Consider the following 21,716-nt stretch of genomic DNA (forward strand, 5'->3'; position numbering starts at 1 on the left):
AAATAGCCATTCACACAATAGATGCAAGTTGTGAAGAAGACAATGAGCATATGGAGAGCAAAACCTAGCATCATTGTTCAGACAGCAACACTGGTCACATTATTAAATGCGGTGCAAATAAACCCCAGACATTTTGTTATTGTGTCCAACGAGGTAAACTGGGTTGCTTCAACTGAAATTTCTCATCATTCATTTTTATTTAATATACCCCATCAAGCCAGGAGGAGGTAGCCTTAGTTAACCTAACGGGCTGTGATCACATAATGGAAAAAGCTCAGATGCAGAAAGTGATTTTTTTTCCAACAGTACTTACATGATAAGGAGACAGCAGACGAGTCAGTTTCTAAATTGGACGGTATTGCAAGGAAATATCCCATAAATAGCTCCTATTTCTGTATCCACAGAATTTGTGATGGGTATAAGACACAAACTACTTAAATAGAGGCTGGTTGCACAGACAACACACCATTATGGTAATTGCCAACAAGCCAGGGAAAATAATATGTCACAGTTTTTTCCTAGGGAGAGATACAACTCAGTCATGCAAAACAATCATTTTACTTATCAACTGTCTATAGGCATAATTTGAGTGTCACTTGTGCTGAACTTTCGACTATGTCCATTATAATCACATATCTATCTTTGTATGATAATTTGATTCGGAATAGTCACATGAGTCGTACTTTGCATCTTTATACAAGCTCCAGATATTTTCCAAACCAAAATGATCATCTTAGTCTACAAATCTAATCATAAGAATATGTCTCAATGTTGTAGCGGTTTAAGAGCTATTCATCTCATACTTCACATTTTAGTGAGGTTGGACTCATTTAACATACTTTTTTCTACTATGGCTATTCCAATTACTAGTAAGAGTCAAGGTTTACTTAACTGAATCCAAAATGACATGAAATCTCTGAAGCGTCTGCGAAGGGCTGATGTGACTAAAGTACTAGAAAGCAATAAACCTCTAATGGAAGTCTGTTTAAAAAAAAAAAAGATTCAGCATACGGGTTTAACATAGATCTACTCATGCATGGCGAAACACTTTTTAATCAGCACAAGCCATGACAAACAACAAGGGCTTTTGTTGGAGGCTGAGCTTTTGAGTAATCAAACAAGTTCAAAAGGGTGATGATACACATATGGTCCATTCCTCATCTTCAAGAAACCCAAAACAATTTAATTGGGTGTGGTCCGACATGAATCAGAGCAACAGTAATGCGGCACACGGAATTGAATAAGGTGGCGGGGGGGGGGGGGGGGGGGGGGGATGAATATGTGACAGAGCTTGCACCTCACGGGATCGACTCCATAATCCAGTGGCAGTGACTAATTGCATGCTTCGGGCTTTGTCAGTTTGTGAGAGATCTCACTTTTTTTTTTTCAAGCAGCATTCAGCTTCCAGCCATCTCCTTAATGGTCAAGGAGTTCTTGTAGCAATAATGGCCAGTCCCCTAAACTCTTAGAAAGAAATAAGTAAATAAATAGGAATCCACATTTTTATCGCAGATGCTTTGGAGCAATGAAAAGATGTGAAGGATAAAAAGCAAAGGGCCCATGTGGTTAAAGAAAAACATCAACTTTTATCACTACTCTGTTGAAAATGGCACATGAAGCTGGCCAGGGAGGAAAGAAGAGCAATTTAAAAGGTGTATTGTTTTATTGCAACAGGTCCTAGGACAAATATGGTTGAACTCCTCTTCTTGATAACTTGAAATGTTTCTTTTTCAGACTTCCTACAGTATATATTTCGGTGGTCCTTGTTGGAGGGATTTAAATGCTAAGACTTACTCTGAAGGTAAGAGGCAACTGAGCTGACTCACAGCACCGAGTTTACTGTATCTCTGGTGGAAAACACAATCAGGATTCAGGCAAAGCTTTTGCCTCCTCTCTCTGACACCAACGAATTTGAAGGCTTCTCCCAAGACACAGCCAGGGGAGAAGATCTCTTTGAAGGGATGATGTTTGACTATAGAAGTAAGACGGCAAAAACTAAGAAGAGGAAGCAAACAAATAGCGAAATTAGAAAGCATACAGCCTCCTGATAGCATTGCGTCATGCATTGTCTCACACTGATGATTACCAACACAAACAATTCCTCTATTCAACGGGCTAGTGAGAGATGTCAGTGACTACAAGCTACCCTGAGTGTAACTTTCACCCGTTCAACTACTCTGCATTCAGGTCCATACCCTGCATCTCGTGGTGTCAACATCTAGAGAATTCCCTGAAATGGGCCAGCATTGCACTCCATATCCTTCACATCCTCTGAGCCATCACGGCGGATATTTGATATTTGTACGACAAGATATTATCGAGGGTTGCCTGTGCATAGTTTTGTGTATGTATACCGTGTGAGTCAGACAATCTGGAGGCGCTATAAGTTCAAATCCATTTATAATAAACTGAGACAAGTGTATATCATTTCCAAACGTCCATTTTTTTGTTCAGGTTGACGTGGAGGCTGCTTGCCTGACAGGGTGGGGTGCACCTAGGACTGATCTTCTGTCAGTTACTGGGCTAACACACAGCGACAGACAACTATTCAGTCATTTCCATATTCTAGAGTCTTGCATTCTGTACAGAAAGTGGGATAAGTCCGTGAACCCAAAAGGTAGCTCACTAGCACAGGGAGAGCATATGAAAGAAAGGACCAATCTGACACCATTTGGACCCGTAAGATTTCATGCTGAGGCGACATAGCAAACCATTGAGCCTCAGTACAGCTGTGTATATTTCCTATAAAGTGAACAAGCAAAACCAGTGGCTTAAGTTCTCAGAATTCAAACAAAAAAAATCAAAAAAATGTGTTGAAAATAAACAAATAAGCTGCTTTACTCTCAGTCTGAAATTGTGTATTTTCTTTTTTGAAGGTTCTTTGGTCAAGGGTAAGGTTTGCAACATCATTTTAAGATTTTCTCTGAATAAGAATAACACATTTTTGCAATTGCATGAACATGAATGAATAGCTTCATGGTAGCACACTTTCTAGGGAATTTTATCTCATACTCAAATCAATTAAACCTGGTGATTATTTATTTAGTCATTTTCTTAGTCATTTATTTAGTCATTCATTTATTTATTTATGTATTTATTTATTTATTTATTTATCTATCTATCAATCCATCTATTTATCTATTTATTTTGCATATTTCGTAGTCACACCGCATCCATAGCAAAGAATAATTATATAATATAATTATATTTATAGCAGAATGACAGCTACCAGTGCAGTTGGCATGACGCCCAAAAGATGGAAGAGGGTGAACTCGGGATGAACATGAGGAGGGAGGGAGCGACAGCGAGTCATGACCACACAGCCGCTCTTGTGCGTTGCATTTGAAACTGCGACATCACATTGTACCTTCCCCAAAGTTCGCATCAAAACCCACGATTGCATTTTATTGTAATCGATTCCTATTCACTTACAAAGGCCGAGACTTATTAAATGCATTCACTTGACCAGACATAAACATTATATTATGCAAGCGACGACGCGCTGCAACGCGCTTGAATGTAACGCGTCTAACGATGCAGTGAGAAACTATCGCAAGCAATCATATTGAGTAAGGCATTTATCGTGATTAACAAGTCATCTAGAGTAAAGTAAACGTGTTTCAAAACTTTGATGGTGCCAACAAGCCGTACTAGGTCTCTTGTCGCGGGTTTGAGCGTCTTGCTGGCGGCCAACATACTCGGCAGTAGGCACAACCCCCAAGATCGGCTTGCAGGGGAAAATGAAACAGCACCCCATTGTGTCCTTTCACGGGGTGACAAAAGCCCGCTTTCGGGTGTAAACAAGCACTCCGTTGCAGTTTAAGTATGTGCAGAAGCTTTGCTGAACTCGCGTGAGCAGCAGTAAAAAGTGAAGTTTGTCGCTCTTTTATTCTTATTATGATGATTATGATTAGAATTTACCTGAGTAGAGCCGTGTCGCCTTGCCTGCTGACCACACTTTCCACGGAGGAATAGTCCACAGTTTGTCCCGCGGGCAAGCACGACGGCAGGAGGCAGCCCAGGCTGAGAAGGATCGCACTTAGCCACTGAGCAGAAACACAAGCATCCGACAGCGCAATCATTATGTCCGTCACAACTGGACGTGGTCGTCGCTCTTTGCCCAAGTCTGCCAAAAATCGGGGCAAAAAATGAGGAGAAAGCCTTTTATTTCCACGCTCCACGCAACCGGCTATGGACGAGGGTTGAGTTGTCCCGGGTTCGTTCGATGCTGTGAGCCCACTGTGCGGGGAAGTGTACTCTCCAGTGGCTTGCACACCATCTAGCGAGGAAAGGCGGTTTAAAATGGGAGCAAAGCTAGAAGCAGACAACCCCCAGGCTCTGATCCTGTTGCCATGCGGCCGTTTCCTGGGCAACCCCGTTCCCAGTGGCTGACGATGGAGCAGCGGTATTGATACAACCTAGGAGCAATTAAAGATATCGACTGGAGAACCACCCCTATTATTTATTACTATTAGGGAGAAAAAAAGAAGTGAACCTTCTGTGCAAATGGAGTTGATGCTGCTGGTGATATATTGATGAATTAAAGGAAAACTCCAAATTATTTTTGCTATGCAGTTCTACACTGTATATTGTAATTGACTGGCCTGTATTGATCCAACTTGTGAAAACATAGAGAAAATGTTCAATTAAAAAACTTATAAAACCAATGCACCCAATTAAATAATTGCTTGGGAAAACAACACCAAAACAACAATTACACTAGTGTGAATATAATACAGCGGAGCCTCGTTTTCGAACACAATCCATTCCAGAAGGCTGTTCGAGAAGTGAATCGCTTTAATTCCAAATCATGTTTTCCCAATACAATTATTGGAAAAAAATCTGAAGCAAAAAAAAAAAACCCGTCATTTTTTTCATTCGCGCATTTTTGTCCGATTGCGCAACTGCACGCACCGCCGAACGCGGAACCGTAGCGCGTCGCCGACCGCGCAACTGCACCGCGCTGGTCGCATTATTGGGACAGAGCAGCCGCTGAAATTAAGAAAATATTTTGAAATTCCTCATGTACTTTCTAAAATTTAAGTGGACTTCAGTGCGCAGGAAGTTTAATATTGTCCGAACCCGCAACCGTAGCGCGTCACTGACCGCGCAACTGCATCGCGCTGGTCGCATTATTGTGAGAGAGCCGTCGCTGAAATTTAGAAAACATTTCCAAAGTCCTAATGTACTTTCCAAAATCTAAGTGGACCTCATTGCGCAGGGAGCTTAATCTTGTCCGATCGCACAACTGCAGCGCACCACCGAACGCGCAACCGTAGCGCGTGACTGACGCGCAACTGCACCACGCTGGTCGTATTATTGTGACGGAGCGGCTGCTGAAATTGAGAAAATATATTGAAAGTCCTGACGTACTTTCCAAAATTTAAGTGGACCACAGTGCGCAGGGAGCTTAATTTTGTCCGATCCCGCAACCGCCCCCAGCGCGCCGGGCGCTCACCGTCGCATTACTTTAGGAGCGTCTTTGTGTTTTAGGATGGCTTTACTGCTGCCACTTACTTCATTTGGAGGCATGATTAGAGTTGATGCAATCCTAAGAGTAACGAGAATGTAATAACGAACGGAGTCAGTTGGCATGCGGGTCCATCTCGCGAGGTTCGACAACCGAATTTCGTCCGATATCCGAAGCAAAAAAGACTCGAATCTTTCTTCGAATACCGCATTGTTCGAGAACCGGGACGTTAGAAAACAGAGGCTCCACTGTATATCATTGAGAAGGTGGCAATATAGTATTACGGAAGCAATTCATGTCGACCAGAGTTTTTCCACGAAGCTGGTCAATACGTGATTACTTCATATTTGAAAACATTTGTTCCCATGGGAAATAATGGACAATGGCTGTCGCCATTAAACCACTGACTGCACAGGACAGGTTGCAGTGGTCATTGGGAAATTCAAGACAACTCCCAAACAGATAAATGCTTGTTGTTCTCAACTCGTTTACCAGGCTCACAAAAGAACACAGGTTTCCAGAGTAGTACTGTACATTTTTGAAGGCATATATTTTGAAAAATATTTGTGTCAAACTTTGAATTGATTTATTCACATTTAGAAGGTTCATAGTTCCATCGCAATATTGACATCTGGCTAGAGAAACTACCCAAGACTTTTGTTTTCTTTTTAACAGTATACACACGTCCTTTGAGAAGAAATGTAAACATTTTACAAGATTCAAAAACACACAGTATTTTAAAAAAGAAGAAAACATTCCGTTGGGCGTTGGAGTGATTCATTATTGTATTTAAGTCTGCGTTAGTGAAAGCTCCCCCCTACACATACTATGTATCTATACACACACACACACACACACACACACACACACACACACACACACACACACACACACACACTCACACACTAGGGACTTAGCAAAGTTTGTTTAAGAGCAGTAGCCCCCTGCATTATGCTGCTGTAAGCCTTTCGACTTAGTCAACATAATTCCTTACAGGCTGAACAAGTGTAACCATGGAAATGGCATACATTTCTCAGTTGTGACATGTTGGCGTCAAGCCCACGAATTATCACAGATGACACGTTATTTTGTGGGAAACACGACATGCCAAGAAACTGACACGTGGAGAAAAGTTGGCCAATCAATCAAGACACAGTGGAGAATTTGAAGGGATTTTTTTTTTTTTTTTAATGATATAATTATGTACCTTCAAACTCTTGTTCATGCTTGACTACACTGGTGTCTGCTTTTACACAGCCGCAGCCATTTTATTAAACACCATTTGGGCTAAATCCTGTTACACTCTAGTCCAGTTTTTTTTTTATTATTTTATTAATTTCCCCAAAGGGGGACAATGTCGTGCCATGGTATCTTTAAATCAAATCTTACAGACTACTACTGCAGTTATCACGCTGCACTGTTGGGAGCAGCTGCGGTAAAAGTAGAGGACTATATTTTGCTTCAGTTTTCAAAGTTGCTATTCAAGGAGAGGTTCATCCTCTACATATTTGGGTGTGAAAAGTTCTTTCTCCATTATTTATCTGCCATTATTTATCTGAGCACATCCATATGTTCCTTCCTACTTATATATCAAACTGTTTCCCAAAGGTTACAAAGGACATGTCGGAATAGAGTCATCAAACAGTGTCAAGCAAACAGCGCTGAAGAGGTGTGAAAAGTTCACGCTTTCAATAACACAATTCAAATTTGCATAAATGAGAAGCCTTCAACAGTGGCTTTGCCACATATAAGAGTCTTAACAGTATATTCTGGAATTTTGAGATGAGTGCTTAGAGGGGGTGCTATTTGTCGTTGGTTGCTTGTCGTTGAAATGTCATATTTTCTGTTTGTTTTGCTTTACTTGTAGCATTTTCAAATTAGCTCAACGCACTTTATCTCGGATGAAAGATGCACAACAACAACAATGACTCTGCCTAAAATATTTAACTCAAAGAAAAAGAAGACCAGTTGGTAAATATGTTCATAGTAATGGATATATACTTATACTTGAATAGATGACATAAACAATCATCTATTCAAAAGCAGAGTAAAATCGATGCTTGCAATTTTCTCTTAGGTCAATATTTCACTGAAATGACCTGATGTCATATCTCTAACACTCAAGAATAAACCAAATGCAGAAGATGAGTGTTTTCTGTTGGGCCAAACCTTTCATAATTGTCATTTTAGACCATCCATTTATGCAATGACAATTTCTGGGGTCTCAAAACACAAATATAGTTTTTGAAAAGAGTGGCAGCATCATTTTTGTCTAAATACGTCAAAGAAAAAAAAAAAATGATGGTGCTGTCACCAACGTACTACTGTCCGGTTATGCCGATATAACGTTTAGGAATCTGTCTAAACAGAATGTTTTTGTCTACACGCAAACATTTTGTTTACAAAGCTGTTGGTGTGTAAACCATTTTAGTATTTTTTTGATGGCTGCAGATTTAAAAGGGTGCTTGTTGGCCTAATTGTATGCCGATTGTGTGGAAAATAATAAATCACATTATTCCTTATTTTGATGACACTAAATAATGAGCAGAGAACACAAAGCCAAAACAGAGATGCTTTTACTGCACCACTTTTTGCTCAGGTATTTTTAGTTTTTAACACAATGTATCCATGCTATTTTCCATAGCAATTATCCTATTCAGGCTTACAGGGAGCTGAAGCCTATTTGAGGAGAAAGGCTGACTATATCCTGAACTGGTCAGTCACATATAGTCACATATAGCGATAAACAATTTTACCGTCACTGATTGCGTCACCGCATGCACCGGACGGAGGTCAATGGCCCACCGTTCCATCAGTGGCACCAATGTTCTCCTTCGTGCGGCGAATATGACTAATTTTGCATTGCACAATAAAAGCTATTGTTTTCTAAAGTACTTAAATGAACGAGCATTTTTTTCCCCCCGTAATAGTGATTGAGCCTGCTATTATGATAATGGATGACATCCAGCAGAGATATGTGCCAGTTGATCACAACAAACAACAGCTTGGTTAAATGGATCCCAGCAGCCCCATCTGTGGTGGAATATATGTAAGGGACCATTGATCTCACTCTCAAATGGTCAATTTTTACATGCAGATGTATGCAACCCTTCAAGCACTAAAATCAATTCATGACAATACTCCATTATGTCCCATTACCTCGGACTGCTCCTCAGAAAATATCATGGAAACTAAAAGAGGACTCCACTTGCAGGGTTTGTCAAACTGAGTCTGGACCCTGCTATGCCCCGCCTCCTCCCAACAAAGAATATATCATTAAAATTGTGATGGTGCCGACACAAAAGGCCAAACTAACACATGGTGTTAAAGTCAAATCCGTTATATTCAACAAAGGTGTATTTCAAAATGCATTAAAGACTCAAACATCTGGTTTGCTTGGCAACATCAACGTAACATCCTGCAACTGGTAAAGCCTGACCGTTAAAAGCAAGCATGGCTGTAAAATAACATGCTCATACCTCAGGATCTATCATATTTGTGTACCTGATCAAAACATGACATTATAATATTCTTTTTCCATTACGTCTTGGAGGAGACCATGATGGTCACAGAGCATGTTCTACCCTCCTAACCACATTTAACTGAACCCCCTCACCTGAGCTTTAGTCAGCCTACTACACACTAGTGGTGGCTTTTTTGGGCTTTTTCCCAAAGGGGTCGCCACAGCGAAATGCCTGTTTTTGTCCAAATGATTCGCATGAGAAGTTATTCGGAGTTTTTATGCCGGACGCCCTTCCTGACGCAACCCTCTGCACTTATCTGGGCTCGGGACCGGCACAGGGGAGACACCGACATGTCTATGGCTGCATATGGTTCCCTTACCGGGAATCAAACCCAGGCTGCGAATCAAACCCAGGCCGTATCCTAACCACTGGACCATCAGGGAAGGCAGCCTACACACTAACACCCTTTAATCTGTTTTAATCGAACTCTAGTTTGTTTCCTCCCTTGGTGTGGTTCATTTCCACGTGTGAACACAAATCACCCTTAAGGATACAAGACCTCCTGCAAGTTACTACTCTAAAAGTTTTATAAGGATACGGTTCACCTACTGTGTTAAAACCATCTGAGCTCAGATGCAAGGATATGAAATCACTCCAAAATCATGATGATGACATACTGTAACTACATGTGGCATGTAAACTGATAGACTGTTGACTTAACAGGCGTGTTTGGTTCAGCATGTTTGCGATCGTAACGAGCATAAGCTCAATATTTGCTGCATTGTTTTTATGGAGACGTGTGATGAAAATATCTTTTCCTCAAACAAACCAGAATATTATGCTCGAGTATCAATTTGAGAGGACACCTGGCTGTTGTGTGAAGTTAATGCCATTTTTGTTTTATTTGTTTGTGGAAGTTACTTTTCACTATAGTCCTCAGTCAGCAGTCCACAGCGCGGTATTGGTCCCCACACAGGAACAGACAGAAAAAGAAAAATGTTTTTTATACTTTACAGCTGATGTCAGCATGCCAGTCAGAGTCGCGCCTTTTCGTCTAACTTTGATGAGCACATTTCAGTAAACAGAAAGTAACAGTGAAAAGCAAACAATGACTAAACAGCAAAACGTGTGGTGAGCATTATAGGTTTTTGTTATTGCATCTTGAGTACCAAATCAGATTAAAACATTCAAAGAACATCAGATGATTACAAGTAAATAAACCATTCCAAAGGTCCCCATTGCCTTGAGAGAAATGCCACAATCTCAGCATTAATGTAGCTTGACTTCCGAGGAAATACAAAACAAGAAAACATAATACATAGAAAATTCCATTATGTTCCAATTCGAAAACCCACGCTTTGTCCGAGTTCGACTAATGTATTACATTTCTCAACCTTTACTAGCTGTCGAGGTCTAGATGCACATTTATATCACAGATGCAATGAACAAAACACAGTTTGAATGAACTTGATATATGTAGCCCTGCAGCAGTCAATTGAAGCCCTTTTCCTCTTTTTGTCTCAACTGCACGTGGGGAGGAAAAAACCCACAGCGCTCATGAGTCATTCGTGCACCTACCACATTTTATCCACAGAGGAAGGTTCAAAGAGCCCTCACGAGTCATTAACAATATCAAGCAAAATCCCGGGGTCCCAAGAGGGGCAGTGAGCATGAACTTTCTGTTCTGCCGGCCAAGTGAAATTAAAAAGCCAAGCGAGGGAAGTCAAAAGTTCAGGTTATCACAAATCCCGATAATAACGTGCGGAGATATTGTTGAATTTCTTGTTCATTTTAATTGCTTAAATGTGGAGCAGATGTCTCAAATAGTTGAGTGGCCGGTTGGCATAAAGCTGAGTGTTCTGCTGTGGTGCAAGATTGCTTCAGGCTACACGATAATGAGGCTCCGGGAGACGACACTAGATGAAATCCTCGATGAAACCTTATGACAGCAAACGTTTATTTTTAGAGCTGGATTTTTTTTTTTAATCATTACAAATCACTGGAATTTCAGATCATTCATTCAGATCAGCTCGTTTAAATATAATATAATGCAGTCCAAGTTTACGAATGACATTTTTTAAACCTCGGCCAAGAAATTAAATGATTCTAGAGTTTCGTTAACCTTACCTAACCTAACCTAACCTTAAATCACAAGGTTTTTTTTAAACAGAAAATATTCAAATGACGTGTGCTAACAGGATGATAGTGAACATGATTCATTTAGAGAATTTAAGACTAAAGTCGGTTTGCAATTGCTCTACTTATCTAAAGTTGGAAATCATTTTAAAATGGTTATTATAGTAATTTTGGGCCATTTGGCAACAGTAGATCAACTTGAAAATGCACAATAATAAATGTTAAATGACGGTATGGAGAGGCATATGTGTTCACAAACTAATCCCCATCATCTGGCAGTTCTCTCACATTTCAATGTTCTATTTTGGTCTCCACTGCCCCATGAGAGTAACATCTGGCTGTTTAAATGCTAAAGCACAGATACTTTACACAATAATGGTCTGTCTACCTTTTTGGTCCCGACGGGCTTGAGCACGGTTTCACTGCTGTCAGTTCTGTCCGATAACCACTTAGAAGAATGTTTGGGTTGGAAATTAAAAAAGTAAAAACCCTACATAAAAATGAAATAGCTGATAGTGTCTCTGGTATAGTAGTAGTATTTGAGTTGATTAAAGTAGCAAATGATGATAACAAGTTACCATTTATTTAGTAGGATTTCTTTCTTTCTTTCCTTCCAGAGGCTGGAGCATTTCTCCCCTTGGAACATCTGAACTACACGTGACCATGTTTATACACTGAGTCAATTTACTCACCATCTTGATGGAGGTCTGTGTTTTGTTTTTTTTGCCACCGACTTCACCTGTATACTTTGACTGCCATAGTTCATTCTGAGGCTTTCCCTGCTGTTTACTGTGATGAAAAACAGATCACTTTCTGCATAAAATGTCAGAATCCCTTTTGTATGTAAAGTATATAGTGCTCTTTTGTGCACTTGAATTTGTTGTTTTTCTGTCTGACAATAACCCAGCCACAGGCAATGCAACAGTGCCAGTGTGATTTCTTTGATTGCACAAGCTCACATTGCAACCCCGTGTCTACCAAACTCTTTTTGTTGCATCTTGTAAATGTTTCTTTGCTTTGCCAGGATTTTGAACATTCAACTGTTGCTTTTGCAAAGAAAACACTTTGCCCTGTAAAACTTACAATGAACTGAGTCAAATTGTATCTCGGGTTAAACACTGTCAATTTGAAAGCATATCTTGTGACTGGTGGTAGGCGGTGGGGTAGAGGTGACTAGAGGTTCTTGAGGTGGGACATTGACGTGCTGTGCTCACACCATGAGTACTGAAGTCATTTATGCAAAATCTCTTTCATCTTGTCCACTTTGCCCTTTTGAATTTCTCTGGAACATTTCTTCCACCATGACTTTTTGTAATAATAACAAAGTGAGGTTCTCAAACCTTGATGGGATTTGACAACGAAGAGTACGATGTATTGAGACAACACAAATGAAATCTTTTTATCAAACCCAAATTATTTATCTCTCTTGAAGACAATATAAGCTTGAATCACCAGAGACTTGTTAATGCAAACATATTTGGAAGTTGATTTCCTCACAAGGTGCACCCAGAAGGGTGACTGGCAAACAAGCAAAGTGGCAGCACAAATTTTGTGAGTTTGTCTCAACGAATAGGCAGTATTGGTTGGTTCTACCTGAACAAGAATAATAATGCAAAGAGGAAATATAAATATATTTAGCATGCGCAAGGTGATTAATGAAACCTGAGATGAATTCCAATGGTCGAGTTTGGATCTTTAAATACTTCCTCTGGAAGGTTGCGCTCCGCAACGTCAGTGTGTTTTCACACAACTATGATCCAAATTCACAAGTAATCCATAAAAGCCTGACACAATGAATCAAAAAACTTGACTAAGCACATTTGATTGATTTCTCAGAAAAAAAAGGGTTTTGTCAATGAATCTTTCTTGAGCAGAACAGTGTGGTTGGTAAGAACAGGAGAAAAATGTTTCTTGAGCCAGCCCAAAGAAAGAATTCTACAACTAGCAACACTTATTGATTTTCCACTCTTAAACCAGCTTTGAATTGATGTCAAACTCTAGAGTGCTCCTTCCATACAAGAGGCACCAACTGCAATACTGAATTGAAGCGATGACGTGGAGGGTTATGTTTGAGTAGTACAACACTGGAAAAAAATATTCTGCCCTCTCATGTACATTGGCTCTCTTTCAAAGAGAATCCTCCATGTTTATTCCAGAGGAAGAATTAAGATTACAAAAAAATGCAGTATTTCGGTGTGTGTGTTGTAATAAATGGTGACAATGCATCTTTTTTTATTTGTCAGTATTCTTATTTATCCCCCACAGTGGCTAGTGGAATTTATGTTTTGTCATATTGACTGCAGCTCCTGAAAACAATGCTTAATCCTGAGATATTGTTCCAAAACACTATTAGGTGGAAATATCATTTTGTACAATAAATTGCTGAAAATGTCAGGTGTAAATATAATTCGTCTTATTAAGCAAGTGGAACAGATTAATTTGACCTTTAAATGGATTCCAAACAAAAGCAAAGGCAAATAAAGATAATGACTAAGGTTAAAGCAATATTTAGTCGACCTCTACAATCATAATTACACACAGTTTTTACATGAAGAACAATATATTAAACAGCTGGGATGTAAATTTATGTGATTACTACAGTGGAAAAAACGGGAGCCATTGGAGAGTGCATGTGGTTTAATAGGGGCAAGCCTTAGGTAGGAGTTTTAGGTAGCAGTCTTGAAATATATTTATAAAGCAAATGTCCATTCATTAATACCACAAGTCATTGTGTCAACACTGTGAGCATGCAAATGCAAACATCACTGGTCTGCCTTTCGCCATTACTTTCGCAACACTGAATGTCGACCTTAACAAATGCAATCGGTGAAAACTAGAATGTGTTCCCCGGTTAGCAAAGTATGACCTTCACACCAAATACATAAAGTTAATTTTACATCTGATTGAGAGTTCTGATTTTGAGCTGTGCTCCCCTGCAGCTGTCAAGGAAAAGTTAAATCTGCATAGCGGCGTTTAATCTGTCTGACCTTTTGCCACGAAAAATAGATTACTTATTGCACTCCAGGAGCTCTCCCTTTCCATACTCCATTACAGTTTGCATACCAAAAAGGAAATCACTACTCCTGTGCTCTGTGTGTGGTCAAAGTGAGAAAAAAAAAAGAGGTTTGGTCGTTGGTCCCATTTTGATGCATATAAAAGATTGTCAATCATCTCGTAGTGAGCAATGCTGACAACATTTTATCCATTAAATGCCAGCTATACTACCATAACGTCCGAATAATAACCTGAATATCAAACACACCAGATAAAATTTGCCGCAGGTTGAATATCTGATAGAGGGGGACACTGCCAAAAAAAAAAAAAAAAACACCAGATGTGGTATACTTTACATAATACTTTACATAGTACTATCAAAACTGGCGGTTCACCCCAGGCATCCACTATACCCATGCCCCTGCAGCCCGATATGTTTGCTTTATTAGACGGCCCAACCTTGAGCTGGAAAAAAAACTACAGTATATTGTCCAGCCAATCGCCTCTATTGCAAACGTTCACGAGGTCACCTGTTATAGTTTTCTTTCTCCGATGTCACAAAACACTTCTTTACAGGCAATGTGTTGAGCCATTTGGGCGATATAAGTCTCCGGGCTATTTTGCTGCAAATCTGAATGAGGGGAATCACCTGGGACGGCAACAACAACATCGCATTTTCCAACTCAAAAGATCCATATGATTTGCTCTCCTGTGTGGCCACAAATGTACTTTTCATGTTGTTTTGACTCTGGCAAAGCTTGAGTTATTTTTTTTATTTTCTCTCCATTGACAGGCCCAGCAAGCCTCGGCGGGATGATGAGGATAGAGGTGAACATGTCAGTGTGAAATGAAATGCTCTCTATCTCCGGAGGGAGGTTCTTGCACTGAGGCGCACAGCTCAAGGAGAAATAACACAGCAGTGTACATGGATTTGTGAAGCAAACTGTGTGAAAACACTAATGTTTGACTGGGAGGAGAAATGGAGGCAACACGTTGGAGAAGCCTGGGAAAATGTGTTTAAGTATCGAGTAATTCTGTTAGCCTTTGTGAGTGATTGAGCGGAATGACTAAACCCCGATCACTGATTGTGGATGTGGATTAATCCGTCAAGAGTGTGACTGAGGCATCCTGTGTGATCATAGTTTTGTACACTACTTAGTAAGGTCTGAAAATGAATGTCAAGCTCCATTAGAGGATACATTGAGATCTAATGAGCTTGGTAACTGTTTGAAATCATTGCGTCTGCTGAGGGGACTATTAGGTGCTGTTTTCATCAGAGAGACTGATGTCTTTCTCTTTCTCTATTCGGAAGCAGACCTTTTAAAAGTTGTAGTTGCTTCTGCTTGTCTTCTGCATTTTAGGTGAAATATTATTATTACAGTGGAACCACTGACATCAAACGACCCTGAGATTGCCGAGTTAAGAATTTCACCAGGGTTTTCTAAAGTTGAATGCCTTAATGTCAAATGTGCATTTCATGAGGCATTAGTTTAGTGAACATCTAAAACATAGGTGTCAAATTGAAGGCTCAGGGGCCAGATACGCCTTGCCACATCATTTTATGTGGCCAGCAAAGACAAATTGTGCATCAAATTCATGTGTCAATACTAAAATTGCAACTTGTCTTCACTTTTTAAAAAAAATAGATATCGCTAGCAATTTTTACTACCATTAATCTTTTTAAAATATTTGAAGAGCCTATACTGTATATAAGGCATTGACAATCATAATGACCCTCCAAAGAAAACTATCAAGACGATGCGGCCCGCAGCTATAATGAGTTTGACACTCCTGTTCTAAAAGGATTAAATATGTTTTTGCGCTTTGTTTTTTGTAGTGAAGGTTTTACAGTGGGCACAGTGAGACACTTTTAGAGATTTTTTTTTTTTCTTGCAGCCCTTGAAATTGAGGATGATCTGTTGAATGTGCAGGTGCTGAAATCGTCCTAACTTTTAGTGACAGGTATCTCTGCCCAAGGAGACTCCCTGCTCTGCCTAATACAGGGCATACAACAAAAGCCGGGGCTTCATAAAAGATCCTTTAATCGCCCTCCGATTTGTTATCTCACCACCGGAAATCCGATTCTGGATTAAATCCTTTAATCTCCATTTCCTCTTGAGGCGTGCTGCTCTGGTCAATAGAGAATTATCTCAGGTCAGCCATTGCTGAATATACCTTTGTAAAATAAACATAAAATGAGCAACGTCTGAGTCATTGAATAATTTGTGATGAAATAAAGACCTCCTAAGTGTCAGCGAACATGATAAATTTTCTTAATTGCTAATGGCTGACTCAGATTCCGTGTGCACATTTATTAAAGAATCCATTTCAAAAGGCGTGTGTGTGAATTTTAAGTCATTTTTATGAAATTCACCCTTTGGGTGCATTTGAAATATAGCCATTTTCTTTGCCACAGGATTTTGTCTTAACTGAGTATTGGCTAACTGCTTCCTCATCAACTGCTTTTAAGAGGATGATAAAATCGGATTTCAGAAAGGTTTTTCTTTTCACGTGTTTCATGATGTTATATTTTATAACATGACTTTATTATCAAGCGTTAATTGTTCTGGAGAGATTTTGCTGTCTGAGCTCACATCTTAAAATGACAAGCCTCTTTCTTCTGAACATCAGATTGCTTCAATAAAATTTACTGTGTCAGCCTTTTCTGCCGCCTAGAGCAATTATAACTTTAATTGGACCTGCTCAGTGTTTAATTGGACACCTTTTTCCTCATCATACAAGATTGCATAGAATATAAATCTATATCTTTTGCATAGTGCCTTGGAACAACACAGTTCTTTTTGGCCTCATTTGACCAATTGCCAGCTTCAGTTAGAGGTTAGATTGAAAATTGGTAGATATTCAGAATAATTGTGACAATTTACAATAGGGCACACCCCAAGCAAAGACTGTTGCTGGAACATATTGGGTTGAAATGATTAAAATCAGTCACAACCCCATGTAACACTTTTCAAAAGCCAGGAGAAGAAATGAGACGAAGGTTCTAGCATCAAAACATCACTCATGTGGAGGATTGTGCCCTTAATCACACAATTTCATCATATTGACAAATCCAATGTCTTTTTTTCTTTAATGAATTCAGCGAGGCAGTAAAAAAAGCACATCTCTCACAGTCGAGTAAAAAAAAAAAAAGCTTATTTACTTAACCATTACACTAACAAAATGTGAGAATATAATGGGATGAAAAAGCGGCCAGCCTGACTTGCATCTCTTCACCATTTGCAATCAGTCCAAGTATTAAACTCTGCATACATTTCAATGATGGATCCATATTTCCTAAGCAAAAATGCCGTTTCAAATAAGGACAAAATATATTTCTTTTTAATTTTAATTCAATTTGAAGATAATGTAATTTGAAGGTTCCAAAAAATTCCACCTGGTGGAGTGGCAAAAGATTTTATGTTCATTTCTGAATCCGTATGTTGTATAGAAGCTGCATACTAGTCAAGTCAAGAGAAATAAATAAAGATAAATCAATGTCAGTCAGTAACAGGGGAAGCAAAATTAAAAAGCATGGACTCTATCCATTCTGAGGACTAAATTATGGAAAATAATCACTGCACGTTTGCTCAGCACAACAAAATGGCTCATCAAAAACTGTCTCGAATCAAACCAGCACTGTAACTACTGCTCCTAATTGCAGTGATGGGAATGAAAAAAAAAAACCAAAACCCTAAATTTAAAAGCCTTTTACTTGGCTCTCAATGTTTTTCGTTTCATATCCTCAGTGCTTTGATCTGAATTAATTTTGTTAGATTGAATGTTTGCTTTTCCAACTTGTCCTTACGATTAGACCTCCAGTGGCTTGGCCTTTTCCAATTAATCTGGGCCCAGAGATGTAACCTCAAACCAAGAGAATACCCAAGCCGCCATGCACTTTACAAACTCCCATAGTGGTGCTCTTCACTTTTATTTATTTTTATTTTATACATGGGTCCAAATATGCACATAGTGTTACATACTGTTTTTAGATTTTCAAATGTTCCAATGATAAATCCAATGATAGGGAAGAGAAATGACTGGCGATAAGGCAGGCTGGGGGAGATCAAGAAAAAGTCAGGGCAAGATGACGGATCTCCTAAAAAGTGGAACACTTCTCTGCTGACTCTCCTGACTGTGAGAGAGGCTGACACGCGAAATCAAACACTCCATTTGTATCCTGTGCAAGTCGCTGAACACAAGCTTTGCTCCTTTCACCTTTTTCAAATCAGCTCATGCTTATGATTAATATCGCATGTGACCACAATTTACTTAGTTCGCCTGCAAAATGAAAAATTGCAGCTGTTACTGGTCTGCAGTGTGTATGCTGTCACCAAGCTTTCATCACGGGTTATGTATTTGGGGCAGCGCCGACCGACGCTGTCGTGTAAACCCGCGAGTAGGTATAATTTATCCTCGCTGTATGATTCAAAGCGCTGCTATTTTTTCCATTCTGCTGTGATTTGACAGCAAACTGGGGAGTCGAGGCACAAATGGCTACCAAAACAGACATATGTACAATTTGAGCTCTTTGCTTCAGTTACATTTCGAAAAAACAAAACGTCACATTCTTTCGTCTGTTTATACATCTGGACTTCAAACCTCGAATGCCCTTTGAACCATTCAATTCGGAATTCACTGATATTTTCTGTCAAAATAAAAGTTGAGCAAAACTTTTATATCGCGTGACTTCAGCAACAACACACACTAATGTCACCAGTTAAATATTCATCAATTAGCCAGAATTCCAATGGGTTCACATATCCATAAAGAGCCTGAAGCTCAAGGGCCTTTTTTTTTTTTAATCATTCACATATTCCCAGTATTCCTTATTCACTGATAGCAACTTTTACAAAATGAACTATATATTTTGCTCATCTGTCGAATGAAAAACTTTCTCACTTTACTCAGTCGCACAGTTAATTAAGTCATTGAGCGCCTTAATCTCCATTTAAAAGGTGCTTTCACCAAACTTATTTTTGCAAGTTGGTGCATTGTATGCAAAATGAGGAAAAAGTATTTCAAAAGTAGATCTAATGCCATTTTTTTTTTAAATTAGATTATTAGAATCTGATCATTTTAGGTAAAACCCATGAATGTAAAGTGCACGGGAAATCGAATGAGACAGAAATTCAGCATTAATCTACATTAAATAAAGGGGTGTGATAAATCACAGTTAATGAATAGATGTCTTGGGGGTATGAAATATAATAGCAGGTTTCACAAAGCCTTGGTTGCATTAGACATGGGAGACATTTGTCATGTTTAATGACAAAATACCAAAATGGTAAGTGGATTTTGCTTTATCTCCATTGTTTCCTCATATCTGCTACCTTGTTGAGCTGAAACGGTGCATTCAATGTCTCGACTGAGGATGTACGCTCACACGGTAGCTTGACTCCCTGTCGAGCTCTATGATTTTTCACACGCGCCCAACCGGTCAACCAACAGAGGCGAGACTTCGGTCAGGGAGAAGATGAAGTATGCGACTCCTCCCTCTCTGTCTCAGGGTGACAAGGCGTCTCCTTCCAAACCTTCACATTCTCCTAATGAGGTGATAAAGTGAAGGAATGAAGCATGAAAGGAGTCATGCTGCCAAGGCCAGTGTGTTCCCCTGACACCATTCGCCACCCCGCAACCTTTTCGTTTCTCTGTATTTTTTCTGGGCGAGAACAGTAGAGAATGAAATCTCAGGAGAATGAGGCAATTTCAGCCATGTTTCTGCAACACATTTGTCAGTCATGGAAGGCGTTCACGCCGCCCAGGTGCTTGATACGATTAGGCTGAGGAACTGGAGTGACGGGGAGATTTGTGAAATCATTACCTTCATCCTACACTTCTGTCATTGTTAACTCCGTTTAGTGCTACAATTGACGTATCTTGGAGCTTTACAACCCACACAAAAAATATATTGCTCACCCAAGCTCATGCGTTCAGACAATAAAGAAGATGAAATATGAAACAAACGTGTGCCTTTTATTTCAACTGTCCGATCAAGTAAATGTTTAAGATTTGCAAGAGTCTTTGTCATGCAAAGAAATGAACAGAAGGCATTTCAAGCAGAAGAATCAGTTGTACAATACTAGCAGAATGGAAGAAAAGCTGATTTATTAGAAATAAAATTCAGACGGTTTAGTTAAGGAAAGGTGCTGTGTCAAAATTAGTCAGTTAATTCTGCATAACAATCCACAAGAGAGACCATTTCAAAGTGCAAAAGCAATATTTAAAGTCAAGATCAAGAAAACGACTTGAGGTTTATTTAGCAAAAACACAAAATTAAATTCCATTTTTTTTGTAGCTAAATGTAGCACCATTCGTACACTCAGGGTGACACCAGCACTTTTCCTAACCACTGAGCACCTTTTGCACTGCAAGCAATTTGCAATTTTATCCGTATGGCAAAACAAACTAGCTTGCAAAGCCAATACCATACGTGTGACGGAATGGTCATGCTAATGATAATTCATTGTTGCCGTATCTCACAGCAGTATTGAAATCCAAAGCTCCAAAACTCCTTGTGTGAAAACACACACACACACAAACTGAACATTTATTCAAAGGTTTTCCTGTAACCAGTTTGAGTAGTTAAAGCACTAACAGTGTTTGTTGAAACACAAATCATGCTGTTTGAGACATATTTTTGAGTAAATAGTTCAAAAAATAATTCAAACACATTTCTTACCAGGATATCTAAAGGTTTGAGATTTGGGTGCCTGCTGTTGATTAGATTGCCTTGAAGAAATCATGTTTTTCTGCTAACATTCTAAATTTGTCTCTCCAAACACTGGCAAGTTTTCTATTTTGCATGCCAATGAACAGATTGTTGGCTTGACTCTAAGCTAAGATGGTAGATCAGACTCTTGCTTTATCACAAGGGAACAAAAAAAAGGAGTACCACATCCTCAAATCAACTTCAAATTAAATCCACCAAAAATGCTGATATATGTGAGCATCGGAAACATGAATGTGTTTTTTTTCTCATCACTGGATCACTTTTTTTGCATGCTTCCTCTAGAAACTTGGCCAAAGTGGTATGTTTTAATGGGAATGACATTGGAAGAACACAACATAAACTAATGAAATGAGGATTCAAATTATTTGGGCTCATGGGTTTGCAACAAGCAAGGCTTATGGCATCTTTCTCTTGCCATTGACATCCCACGGTACCTCCCCCCAAAAATAGGCTGCCTGCAGGGCATCTTTGGGCTGTGTTTAAATAGAGAATAAATAAGCTTCAAATAGAAGATGACATTCAGACCGTGATGCAAGTGCTCAGGCCAAGCGGTAGGCCCTGAAGCGGGACGGCACCAGAACTCAATTGATATTCCTGCTTGAGCAGCACCTCCAATGGCCAGACCTCATAAATAATATGATAATGTCATATTTGCAGTGCTGCTGAGGTTAGCTGTATGGCAGGGGGGAAACAAAGCACCGAGCTATGAGTGTGACCCAAAGAGAGCAGAGGGTCCTCCCGGCAGCCCGTTGGAATATGTGCTCGCCACTAGTCAAAAGCCCGGCGAGCTGTGGGGTGTTCACTCGGTAAATCAAACCGTGTCAAGCTTGACAAGCTCAACATTGGAATTATACGACTGGGGGAGCTGTCCGTGGTGGAGATCGAAATAATGTGTTTCACAGCCAAAACATCACCATTG

At 39.6% G+C, this 21,716-nt stretch overlaps 1 protein-coding gene across 5 annotated transcripts in view; it reads right to left on the reverse strand.

The window, feature by feature from the left end:
* negr1 (neuronal growth regulator 1) overlaps positions 1-21,716 on the reverse strand; it is a 113,105-nt gene that overhangs the window by 86,084 nt on the left and 5,305 nt on the right. For 3 of the 5 annotated variants that reach the window (XM_085928361.1, XM_085928363.1, XM_085928364.1), the window contains exon 2: positions 3,922-4,046. The exons of 1 other annotated variant lie outside the window; for it this stretch is intronic. In XM_085928361.1, coding sequence (XP_085784487.1) covers positions 3,922-4,046 — 125 coding nt within the window. Of the gene's footprint in view, positions 1-3,921; positions 4,083-21,716 lie in introns of those variants that run through there. One more of the 5 variants, XM_085928362.1, reaches the window with a different exon arrangement.

The sequence above is a fragment of the Syngnathus leptorhynchus genome, chromosome 13 (genome assembly GCF_054491065.1).
Source record: "Syngnathus leptorhynchus isolate UIUO chromosome 13, UIUO_Slep, whole genome shotgun sequence".
NCBI classification, from domain to species: domain Eukaryota; kingdom Metazoa; phylum Chordata; class Actinopteri; order Syngnathiformes; family Syngnathidae; genus Syngnathus; species Syngnathus leptorhynchus.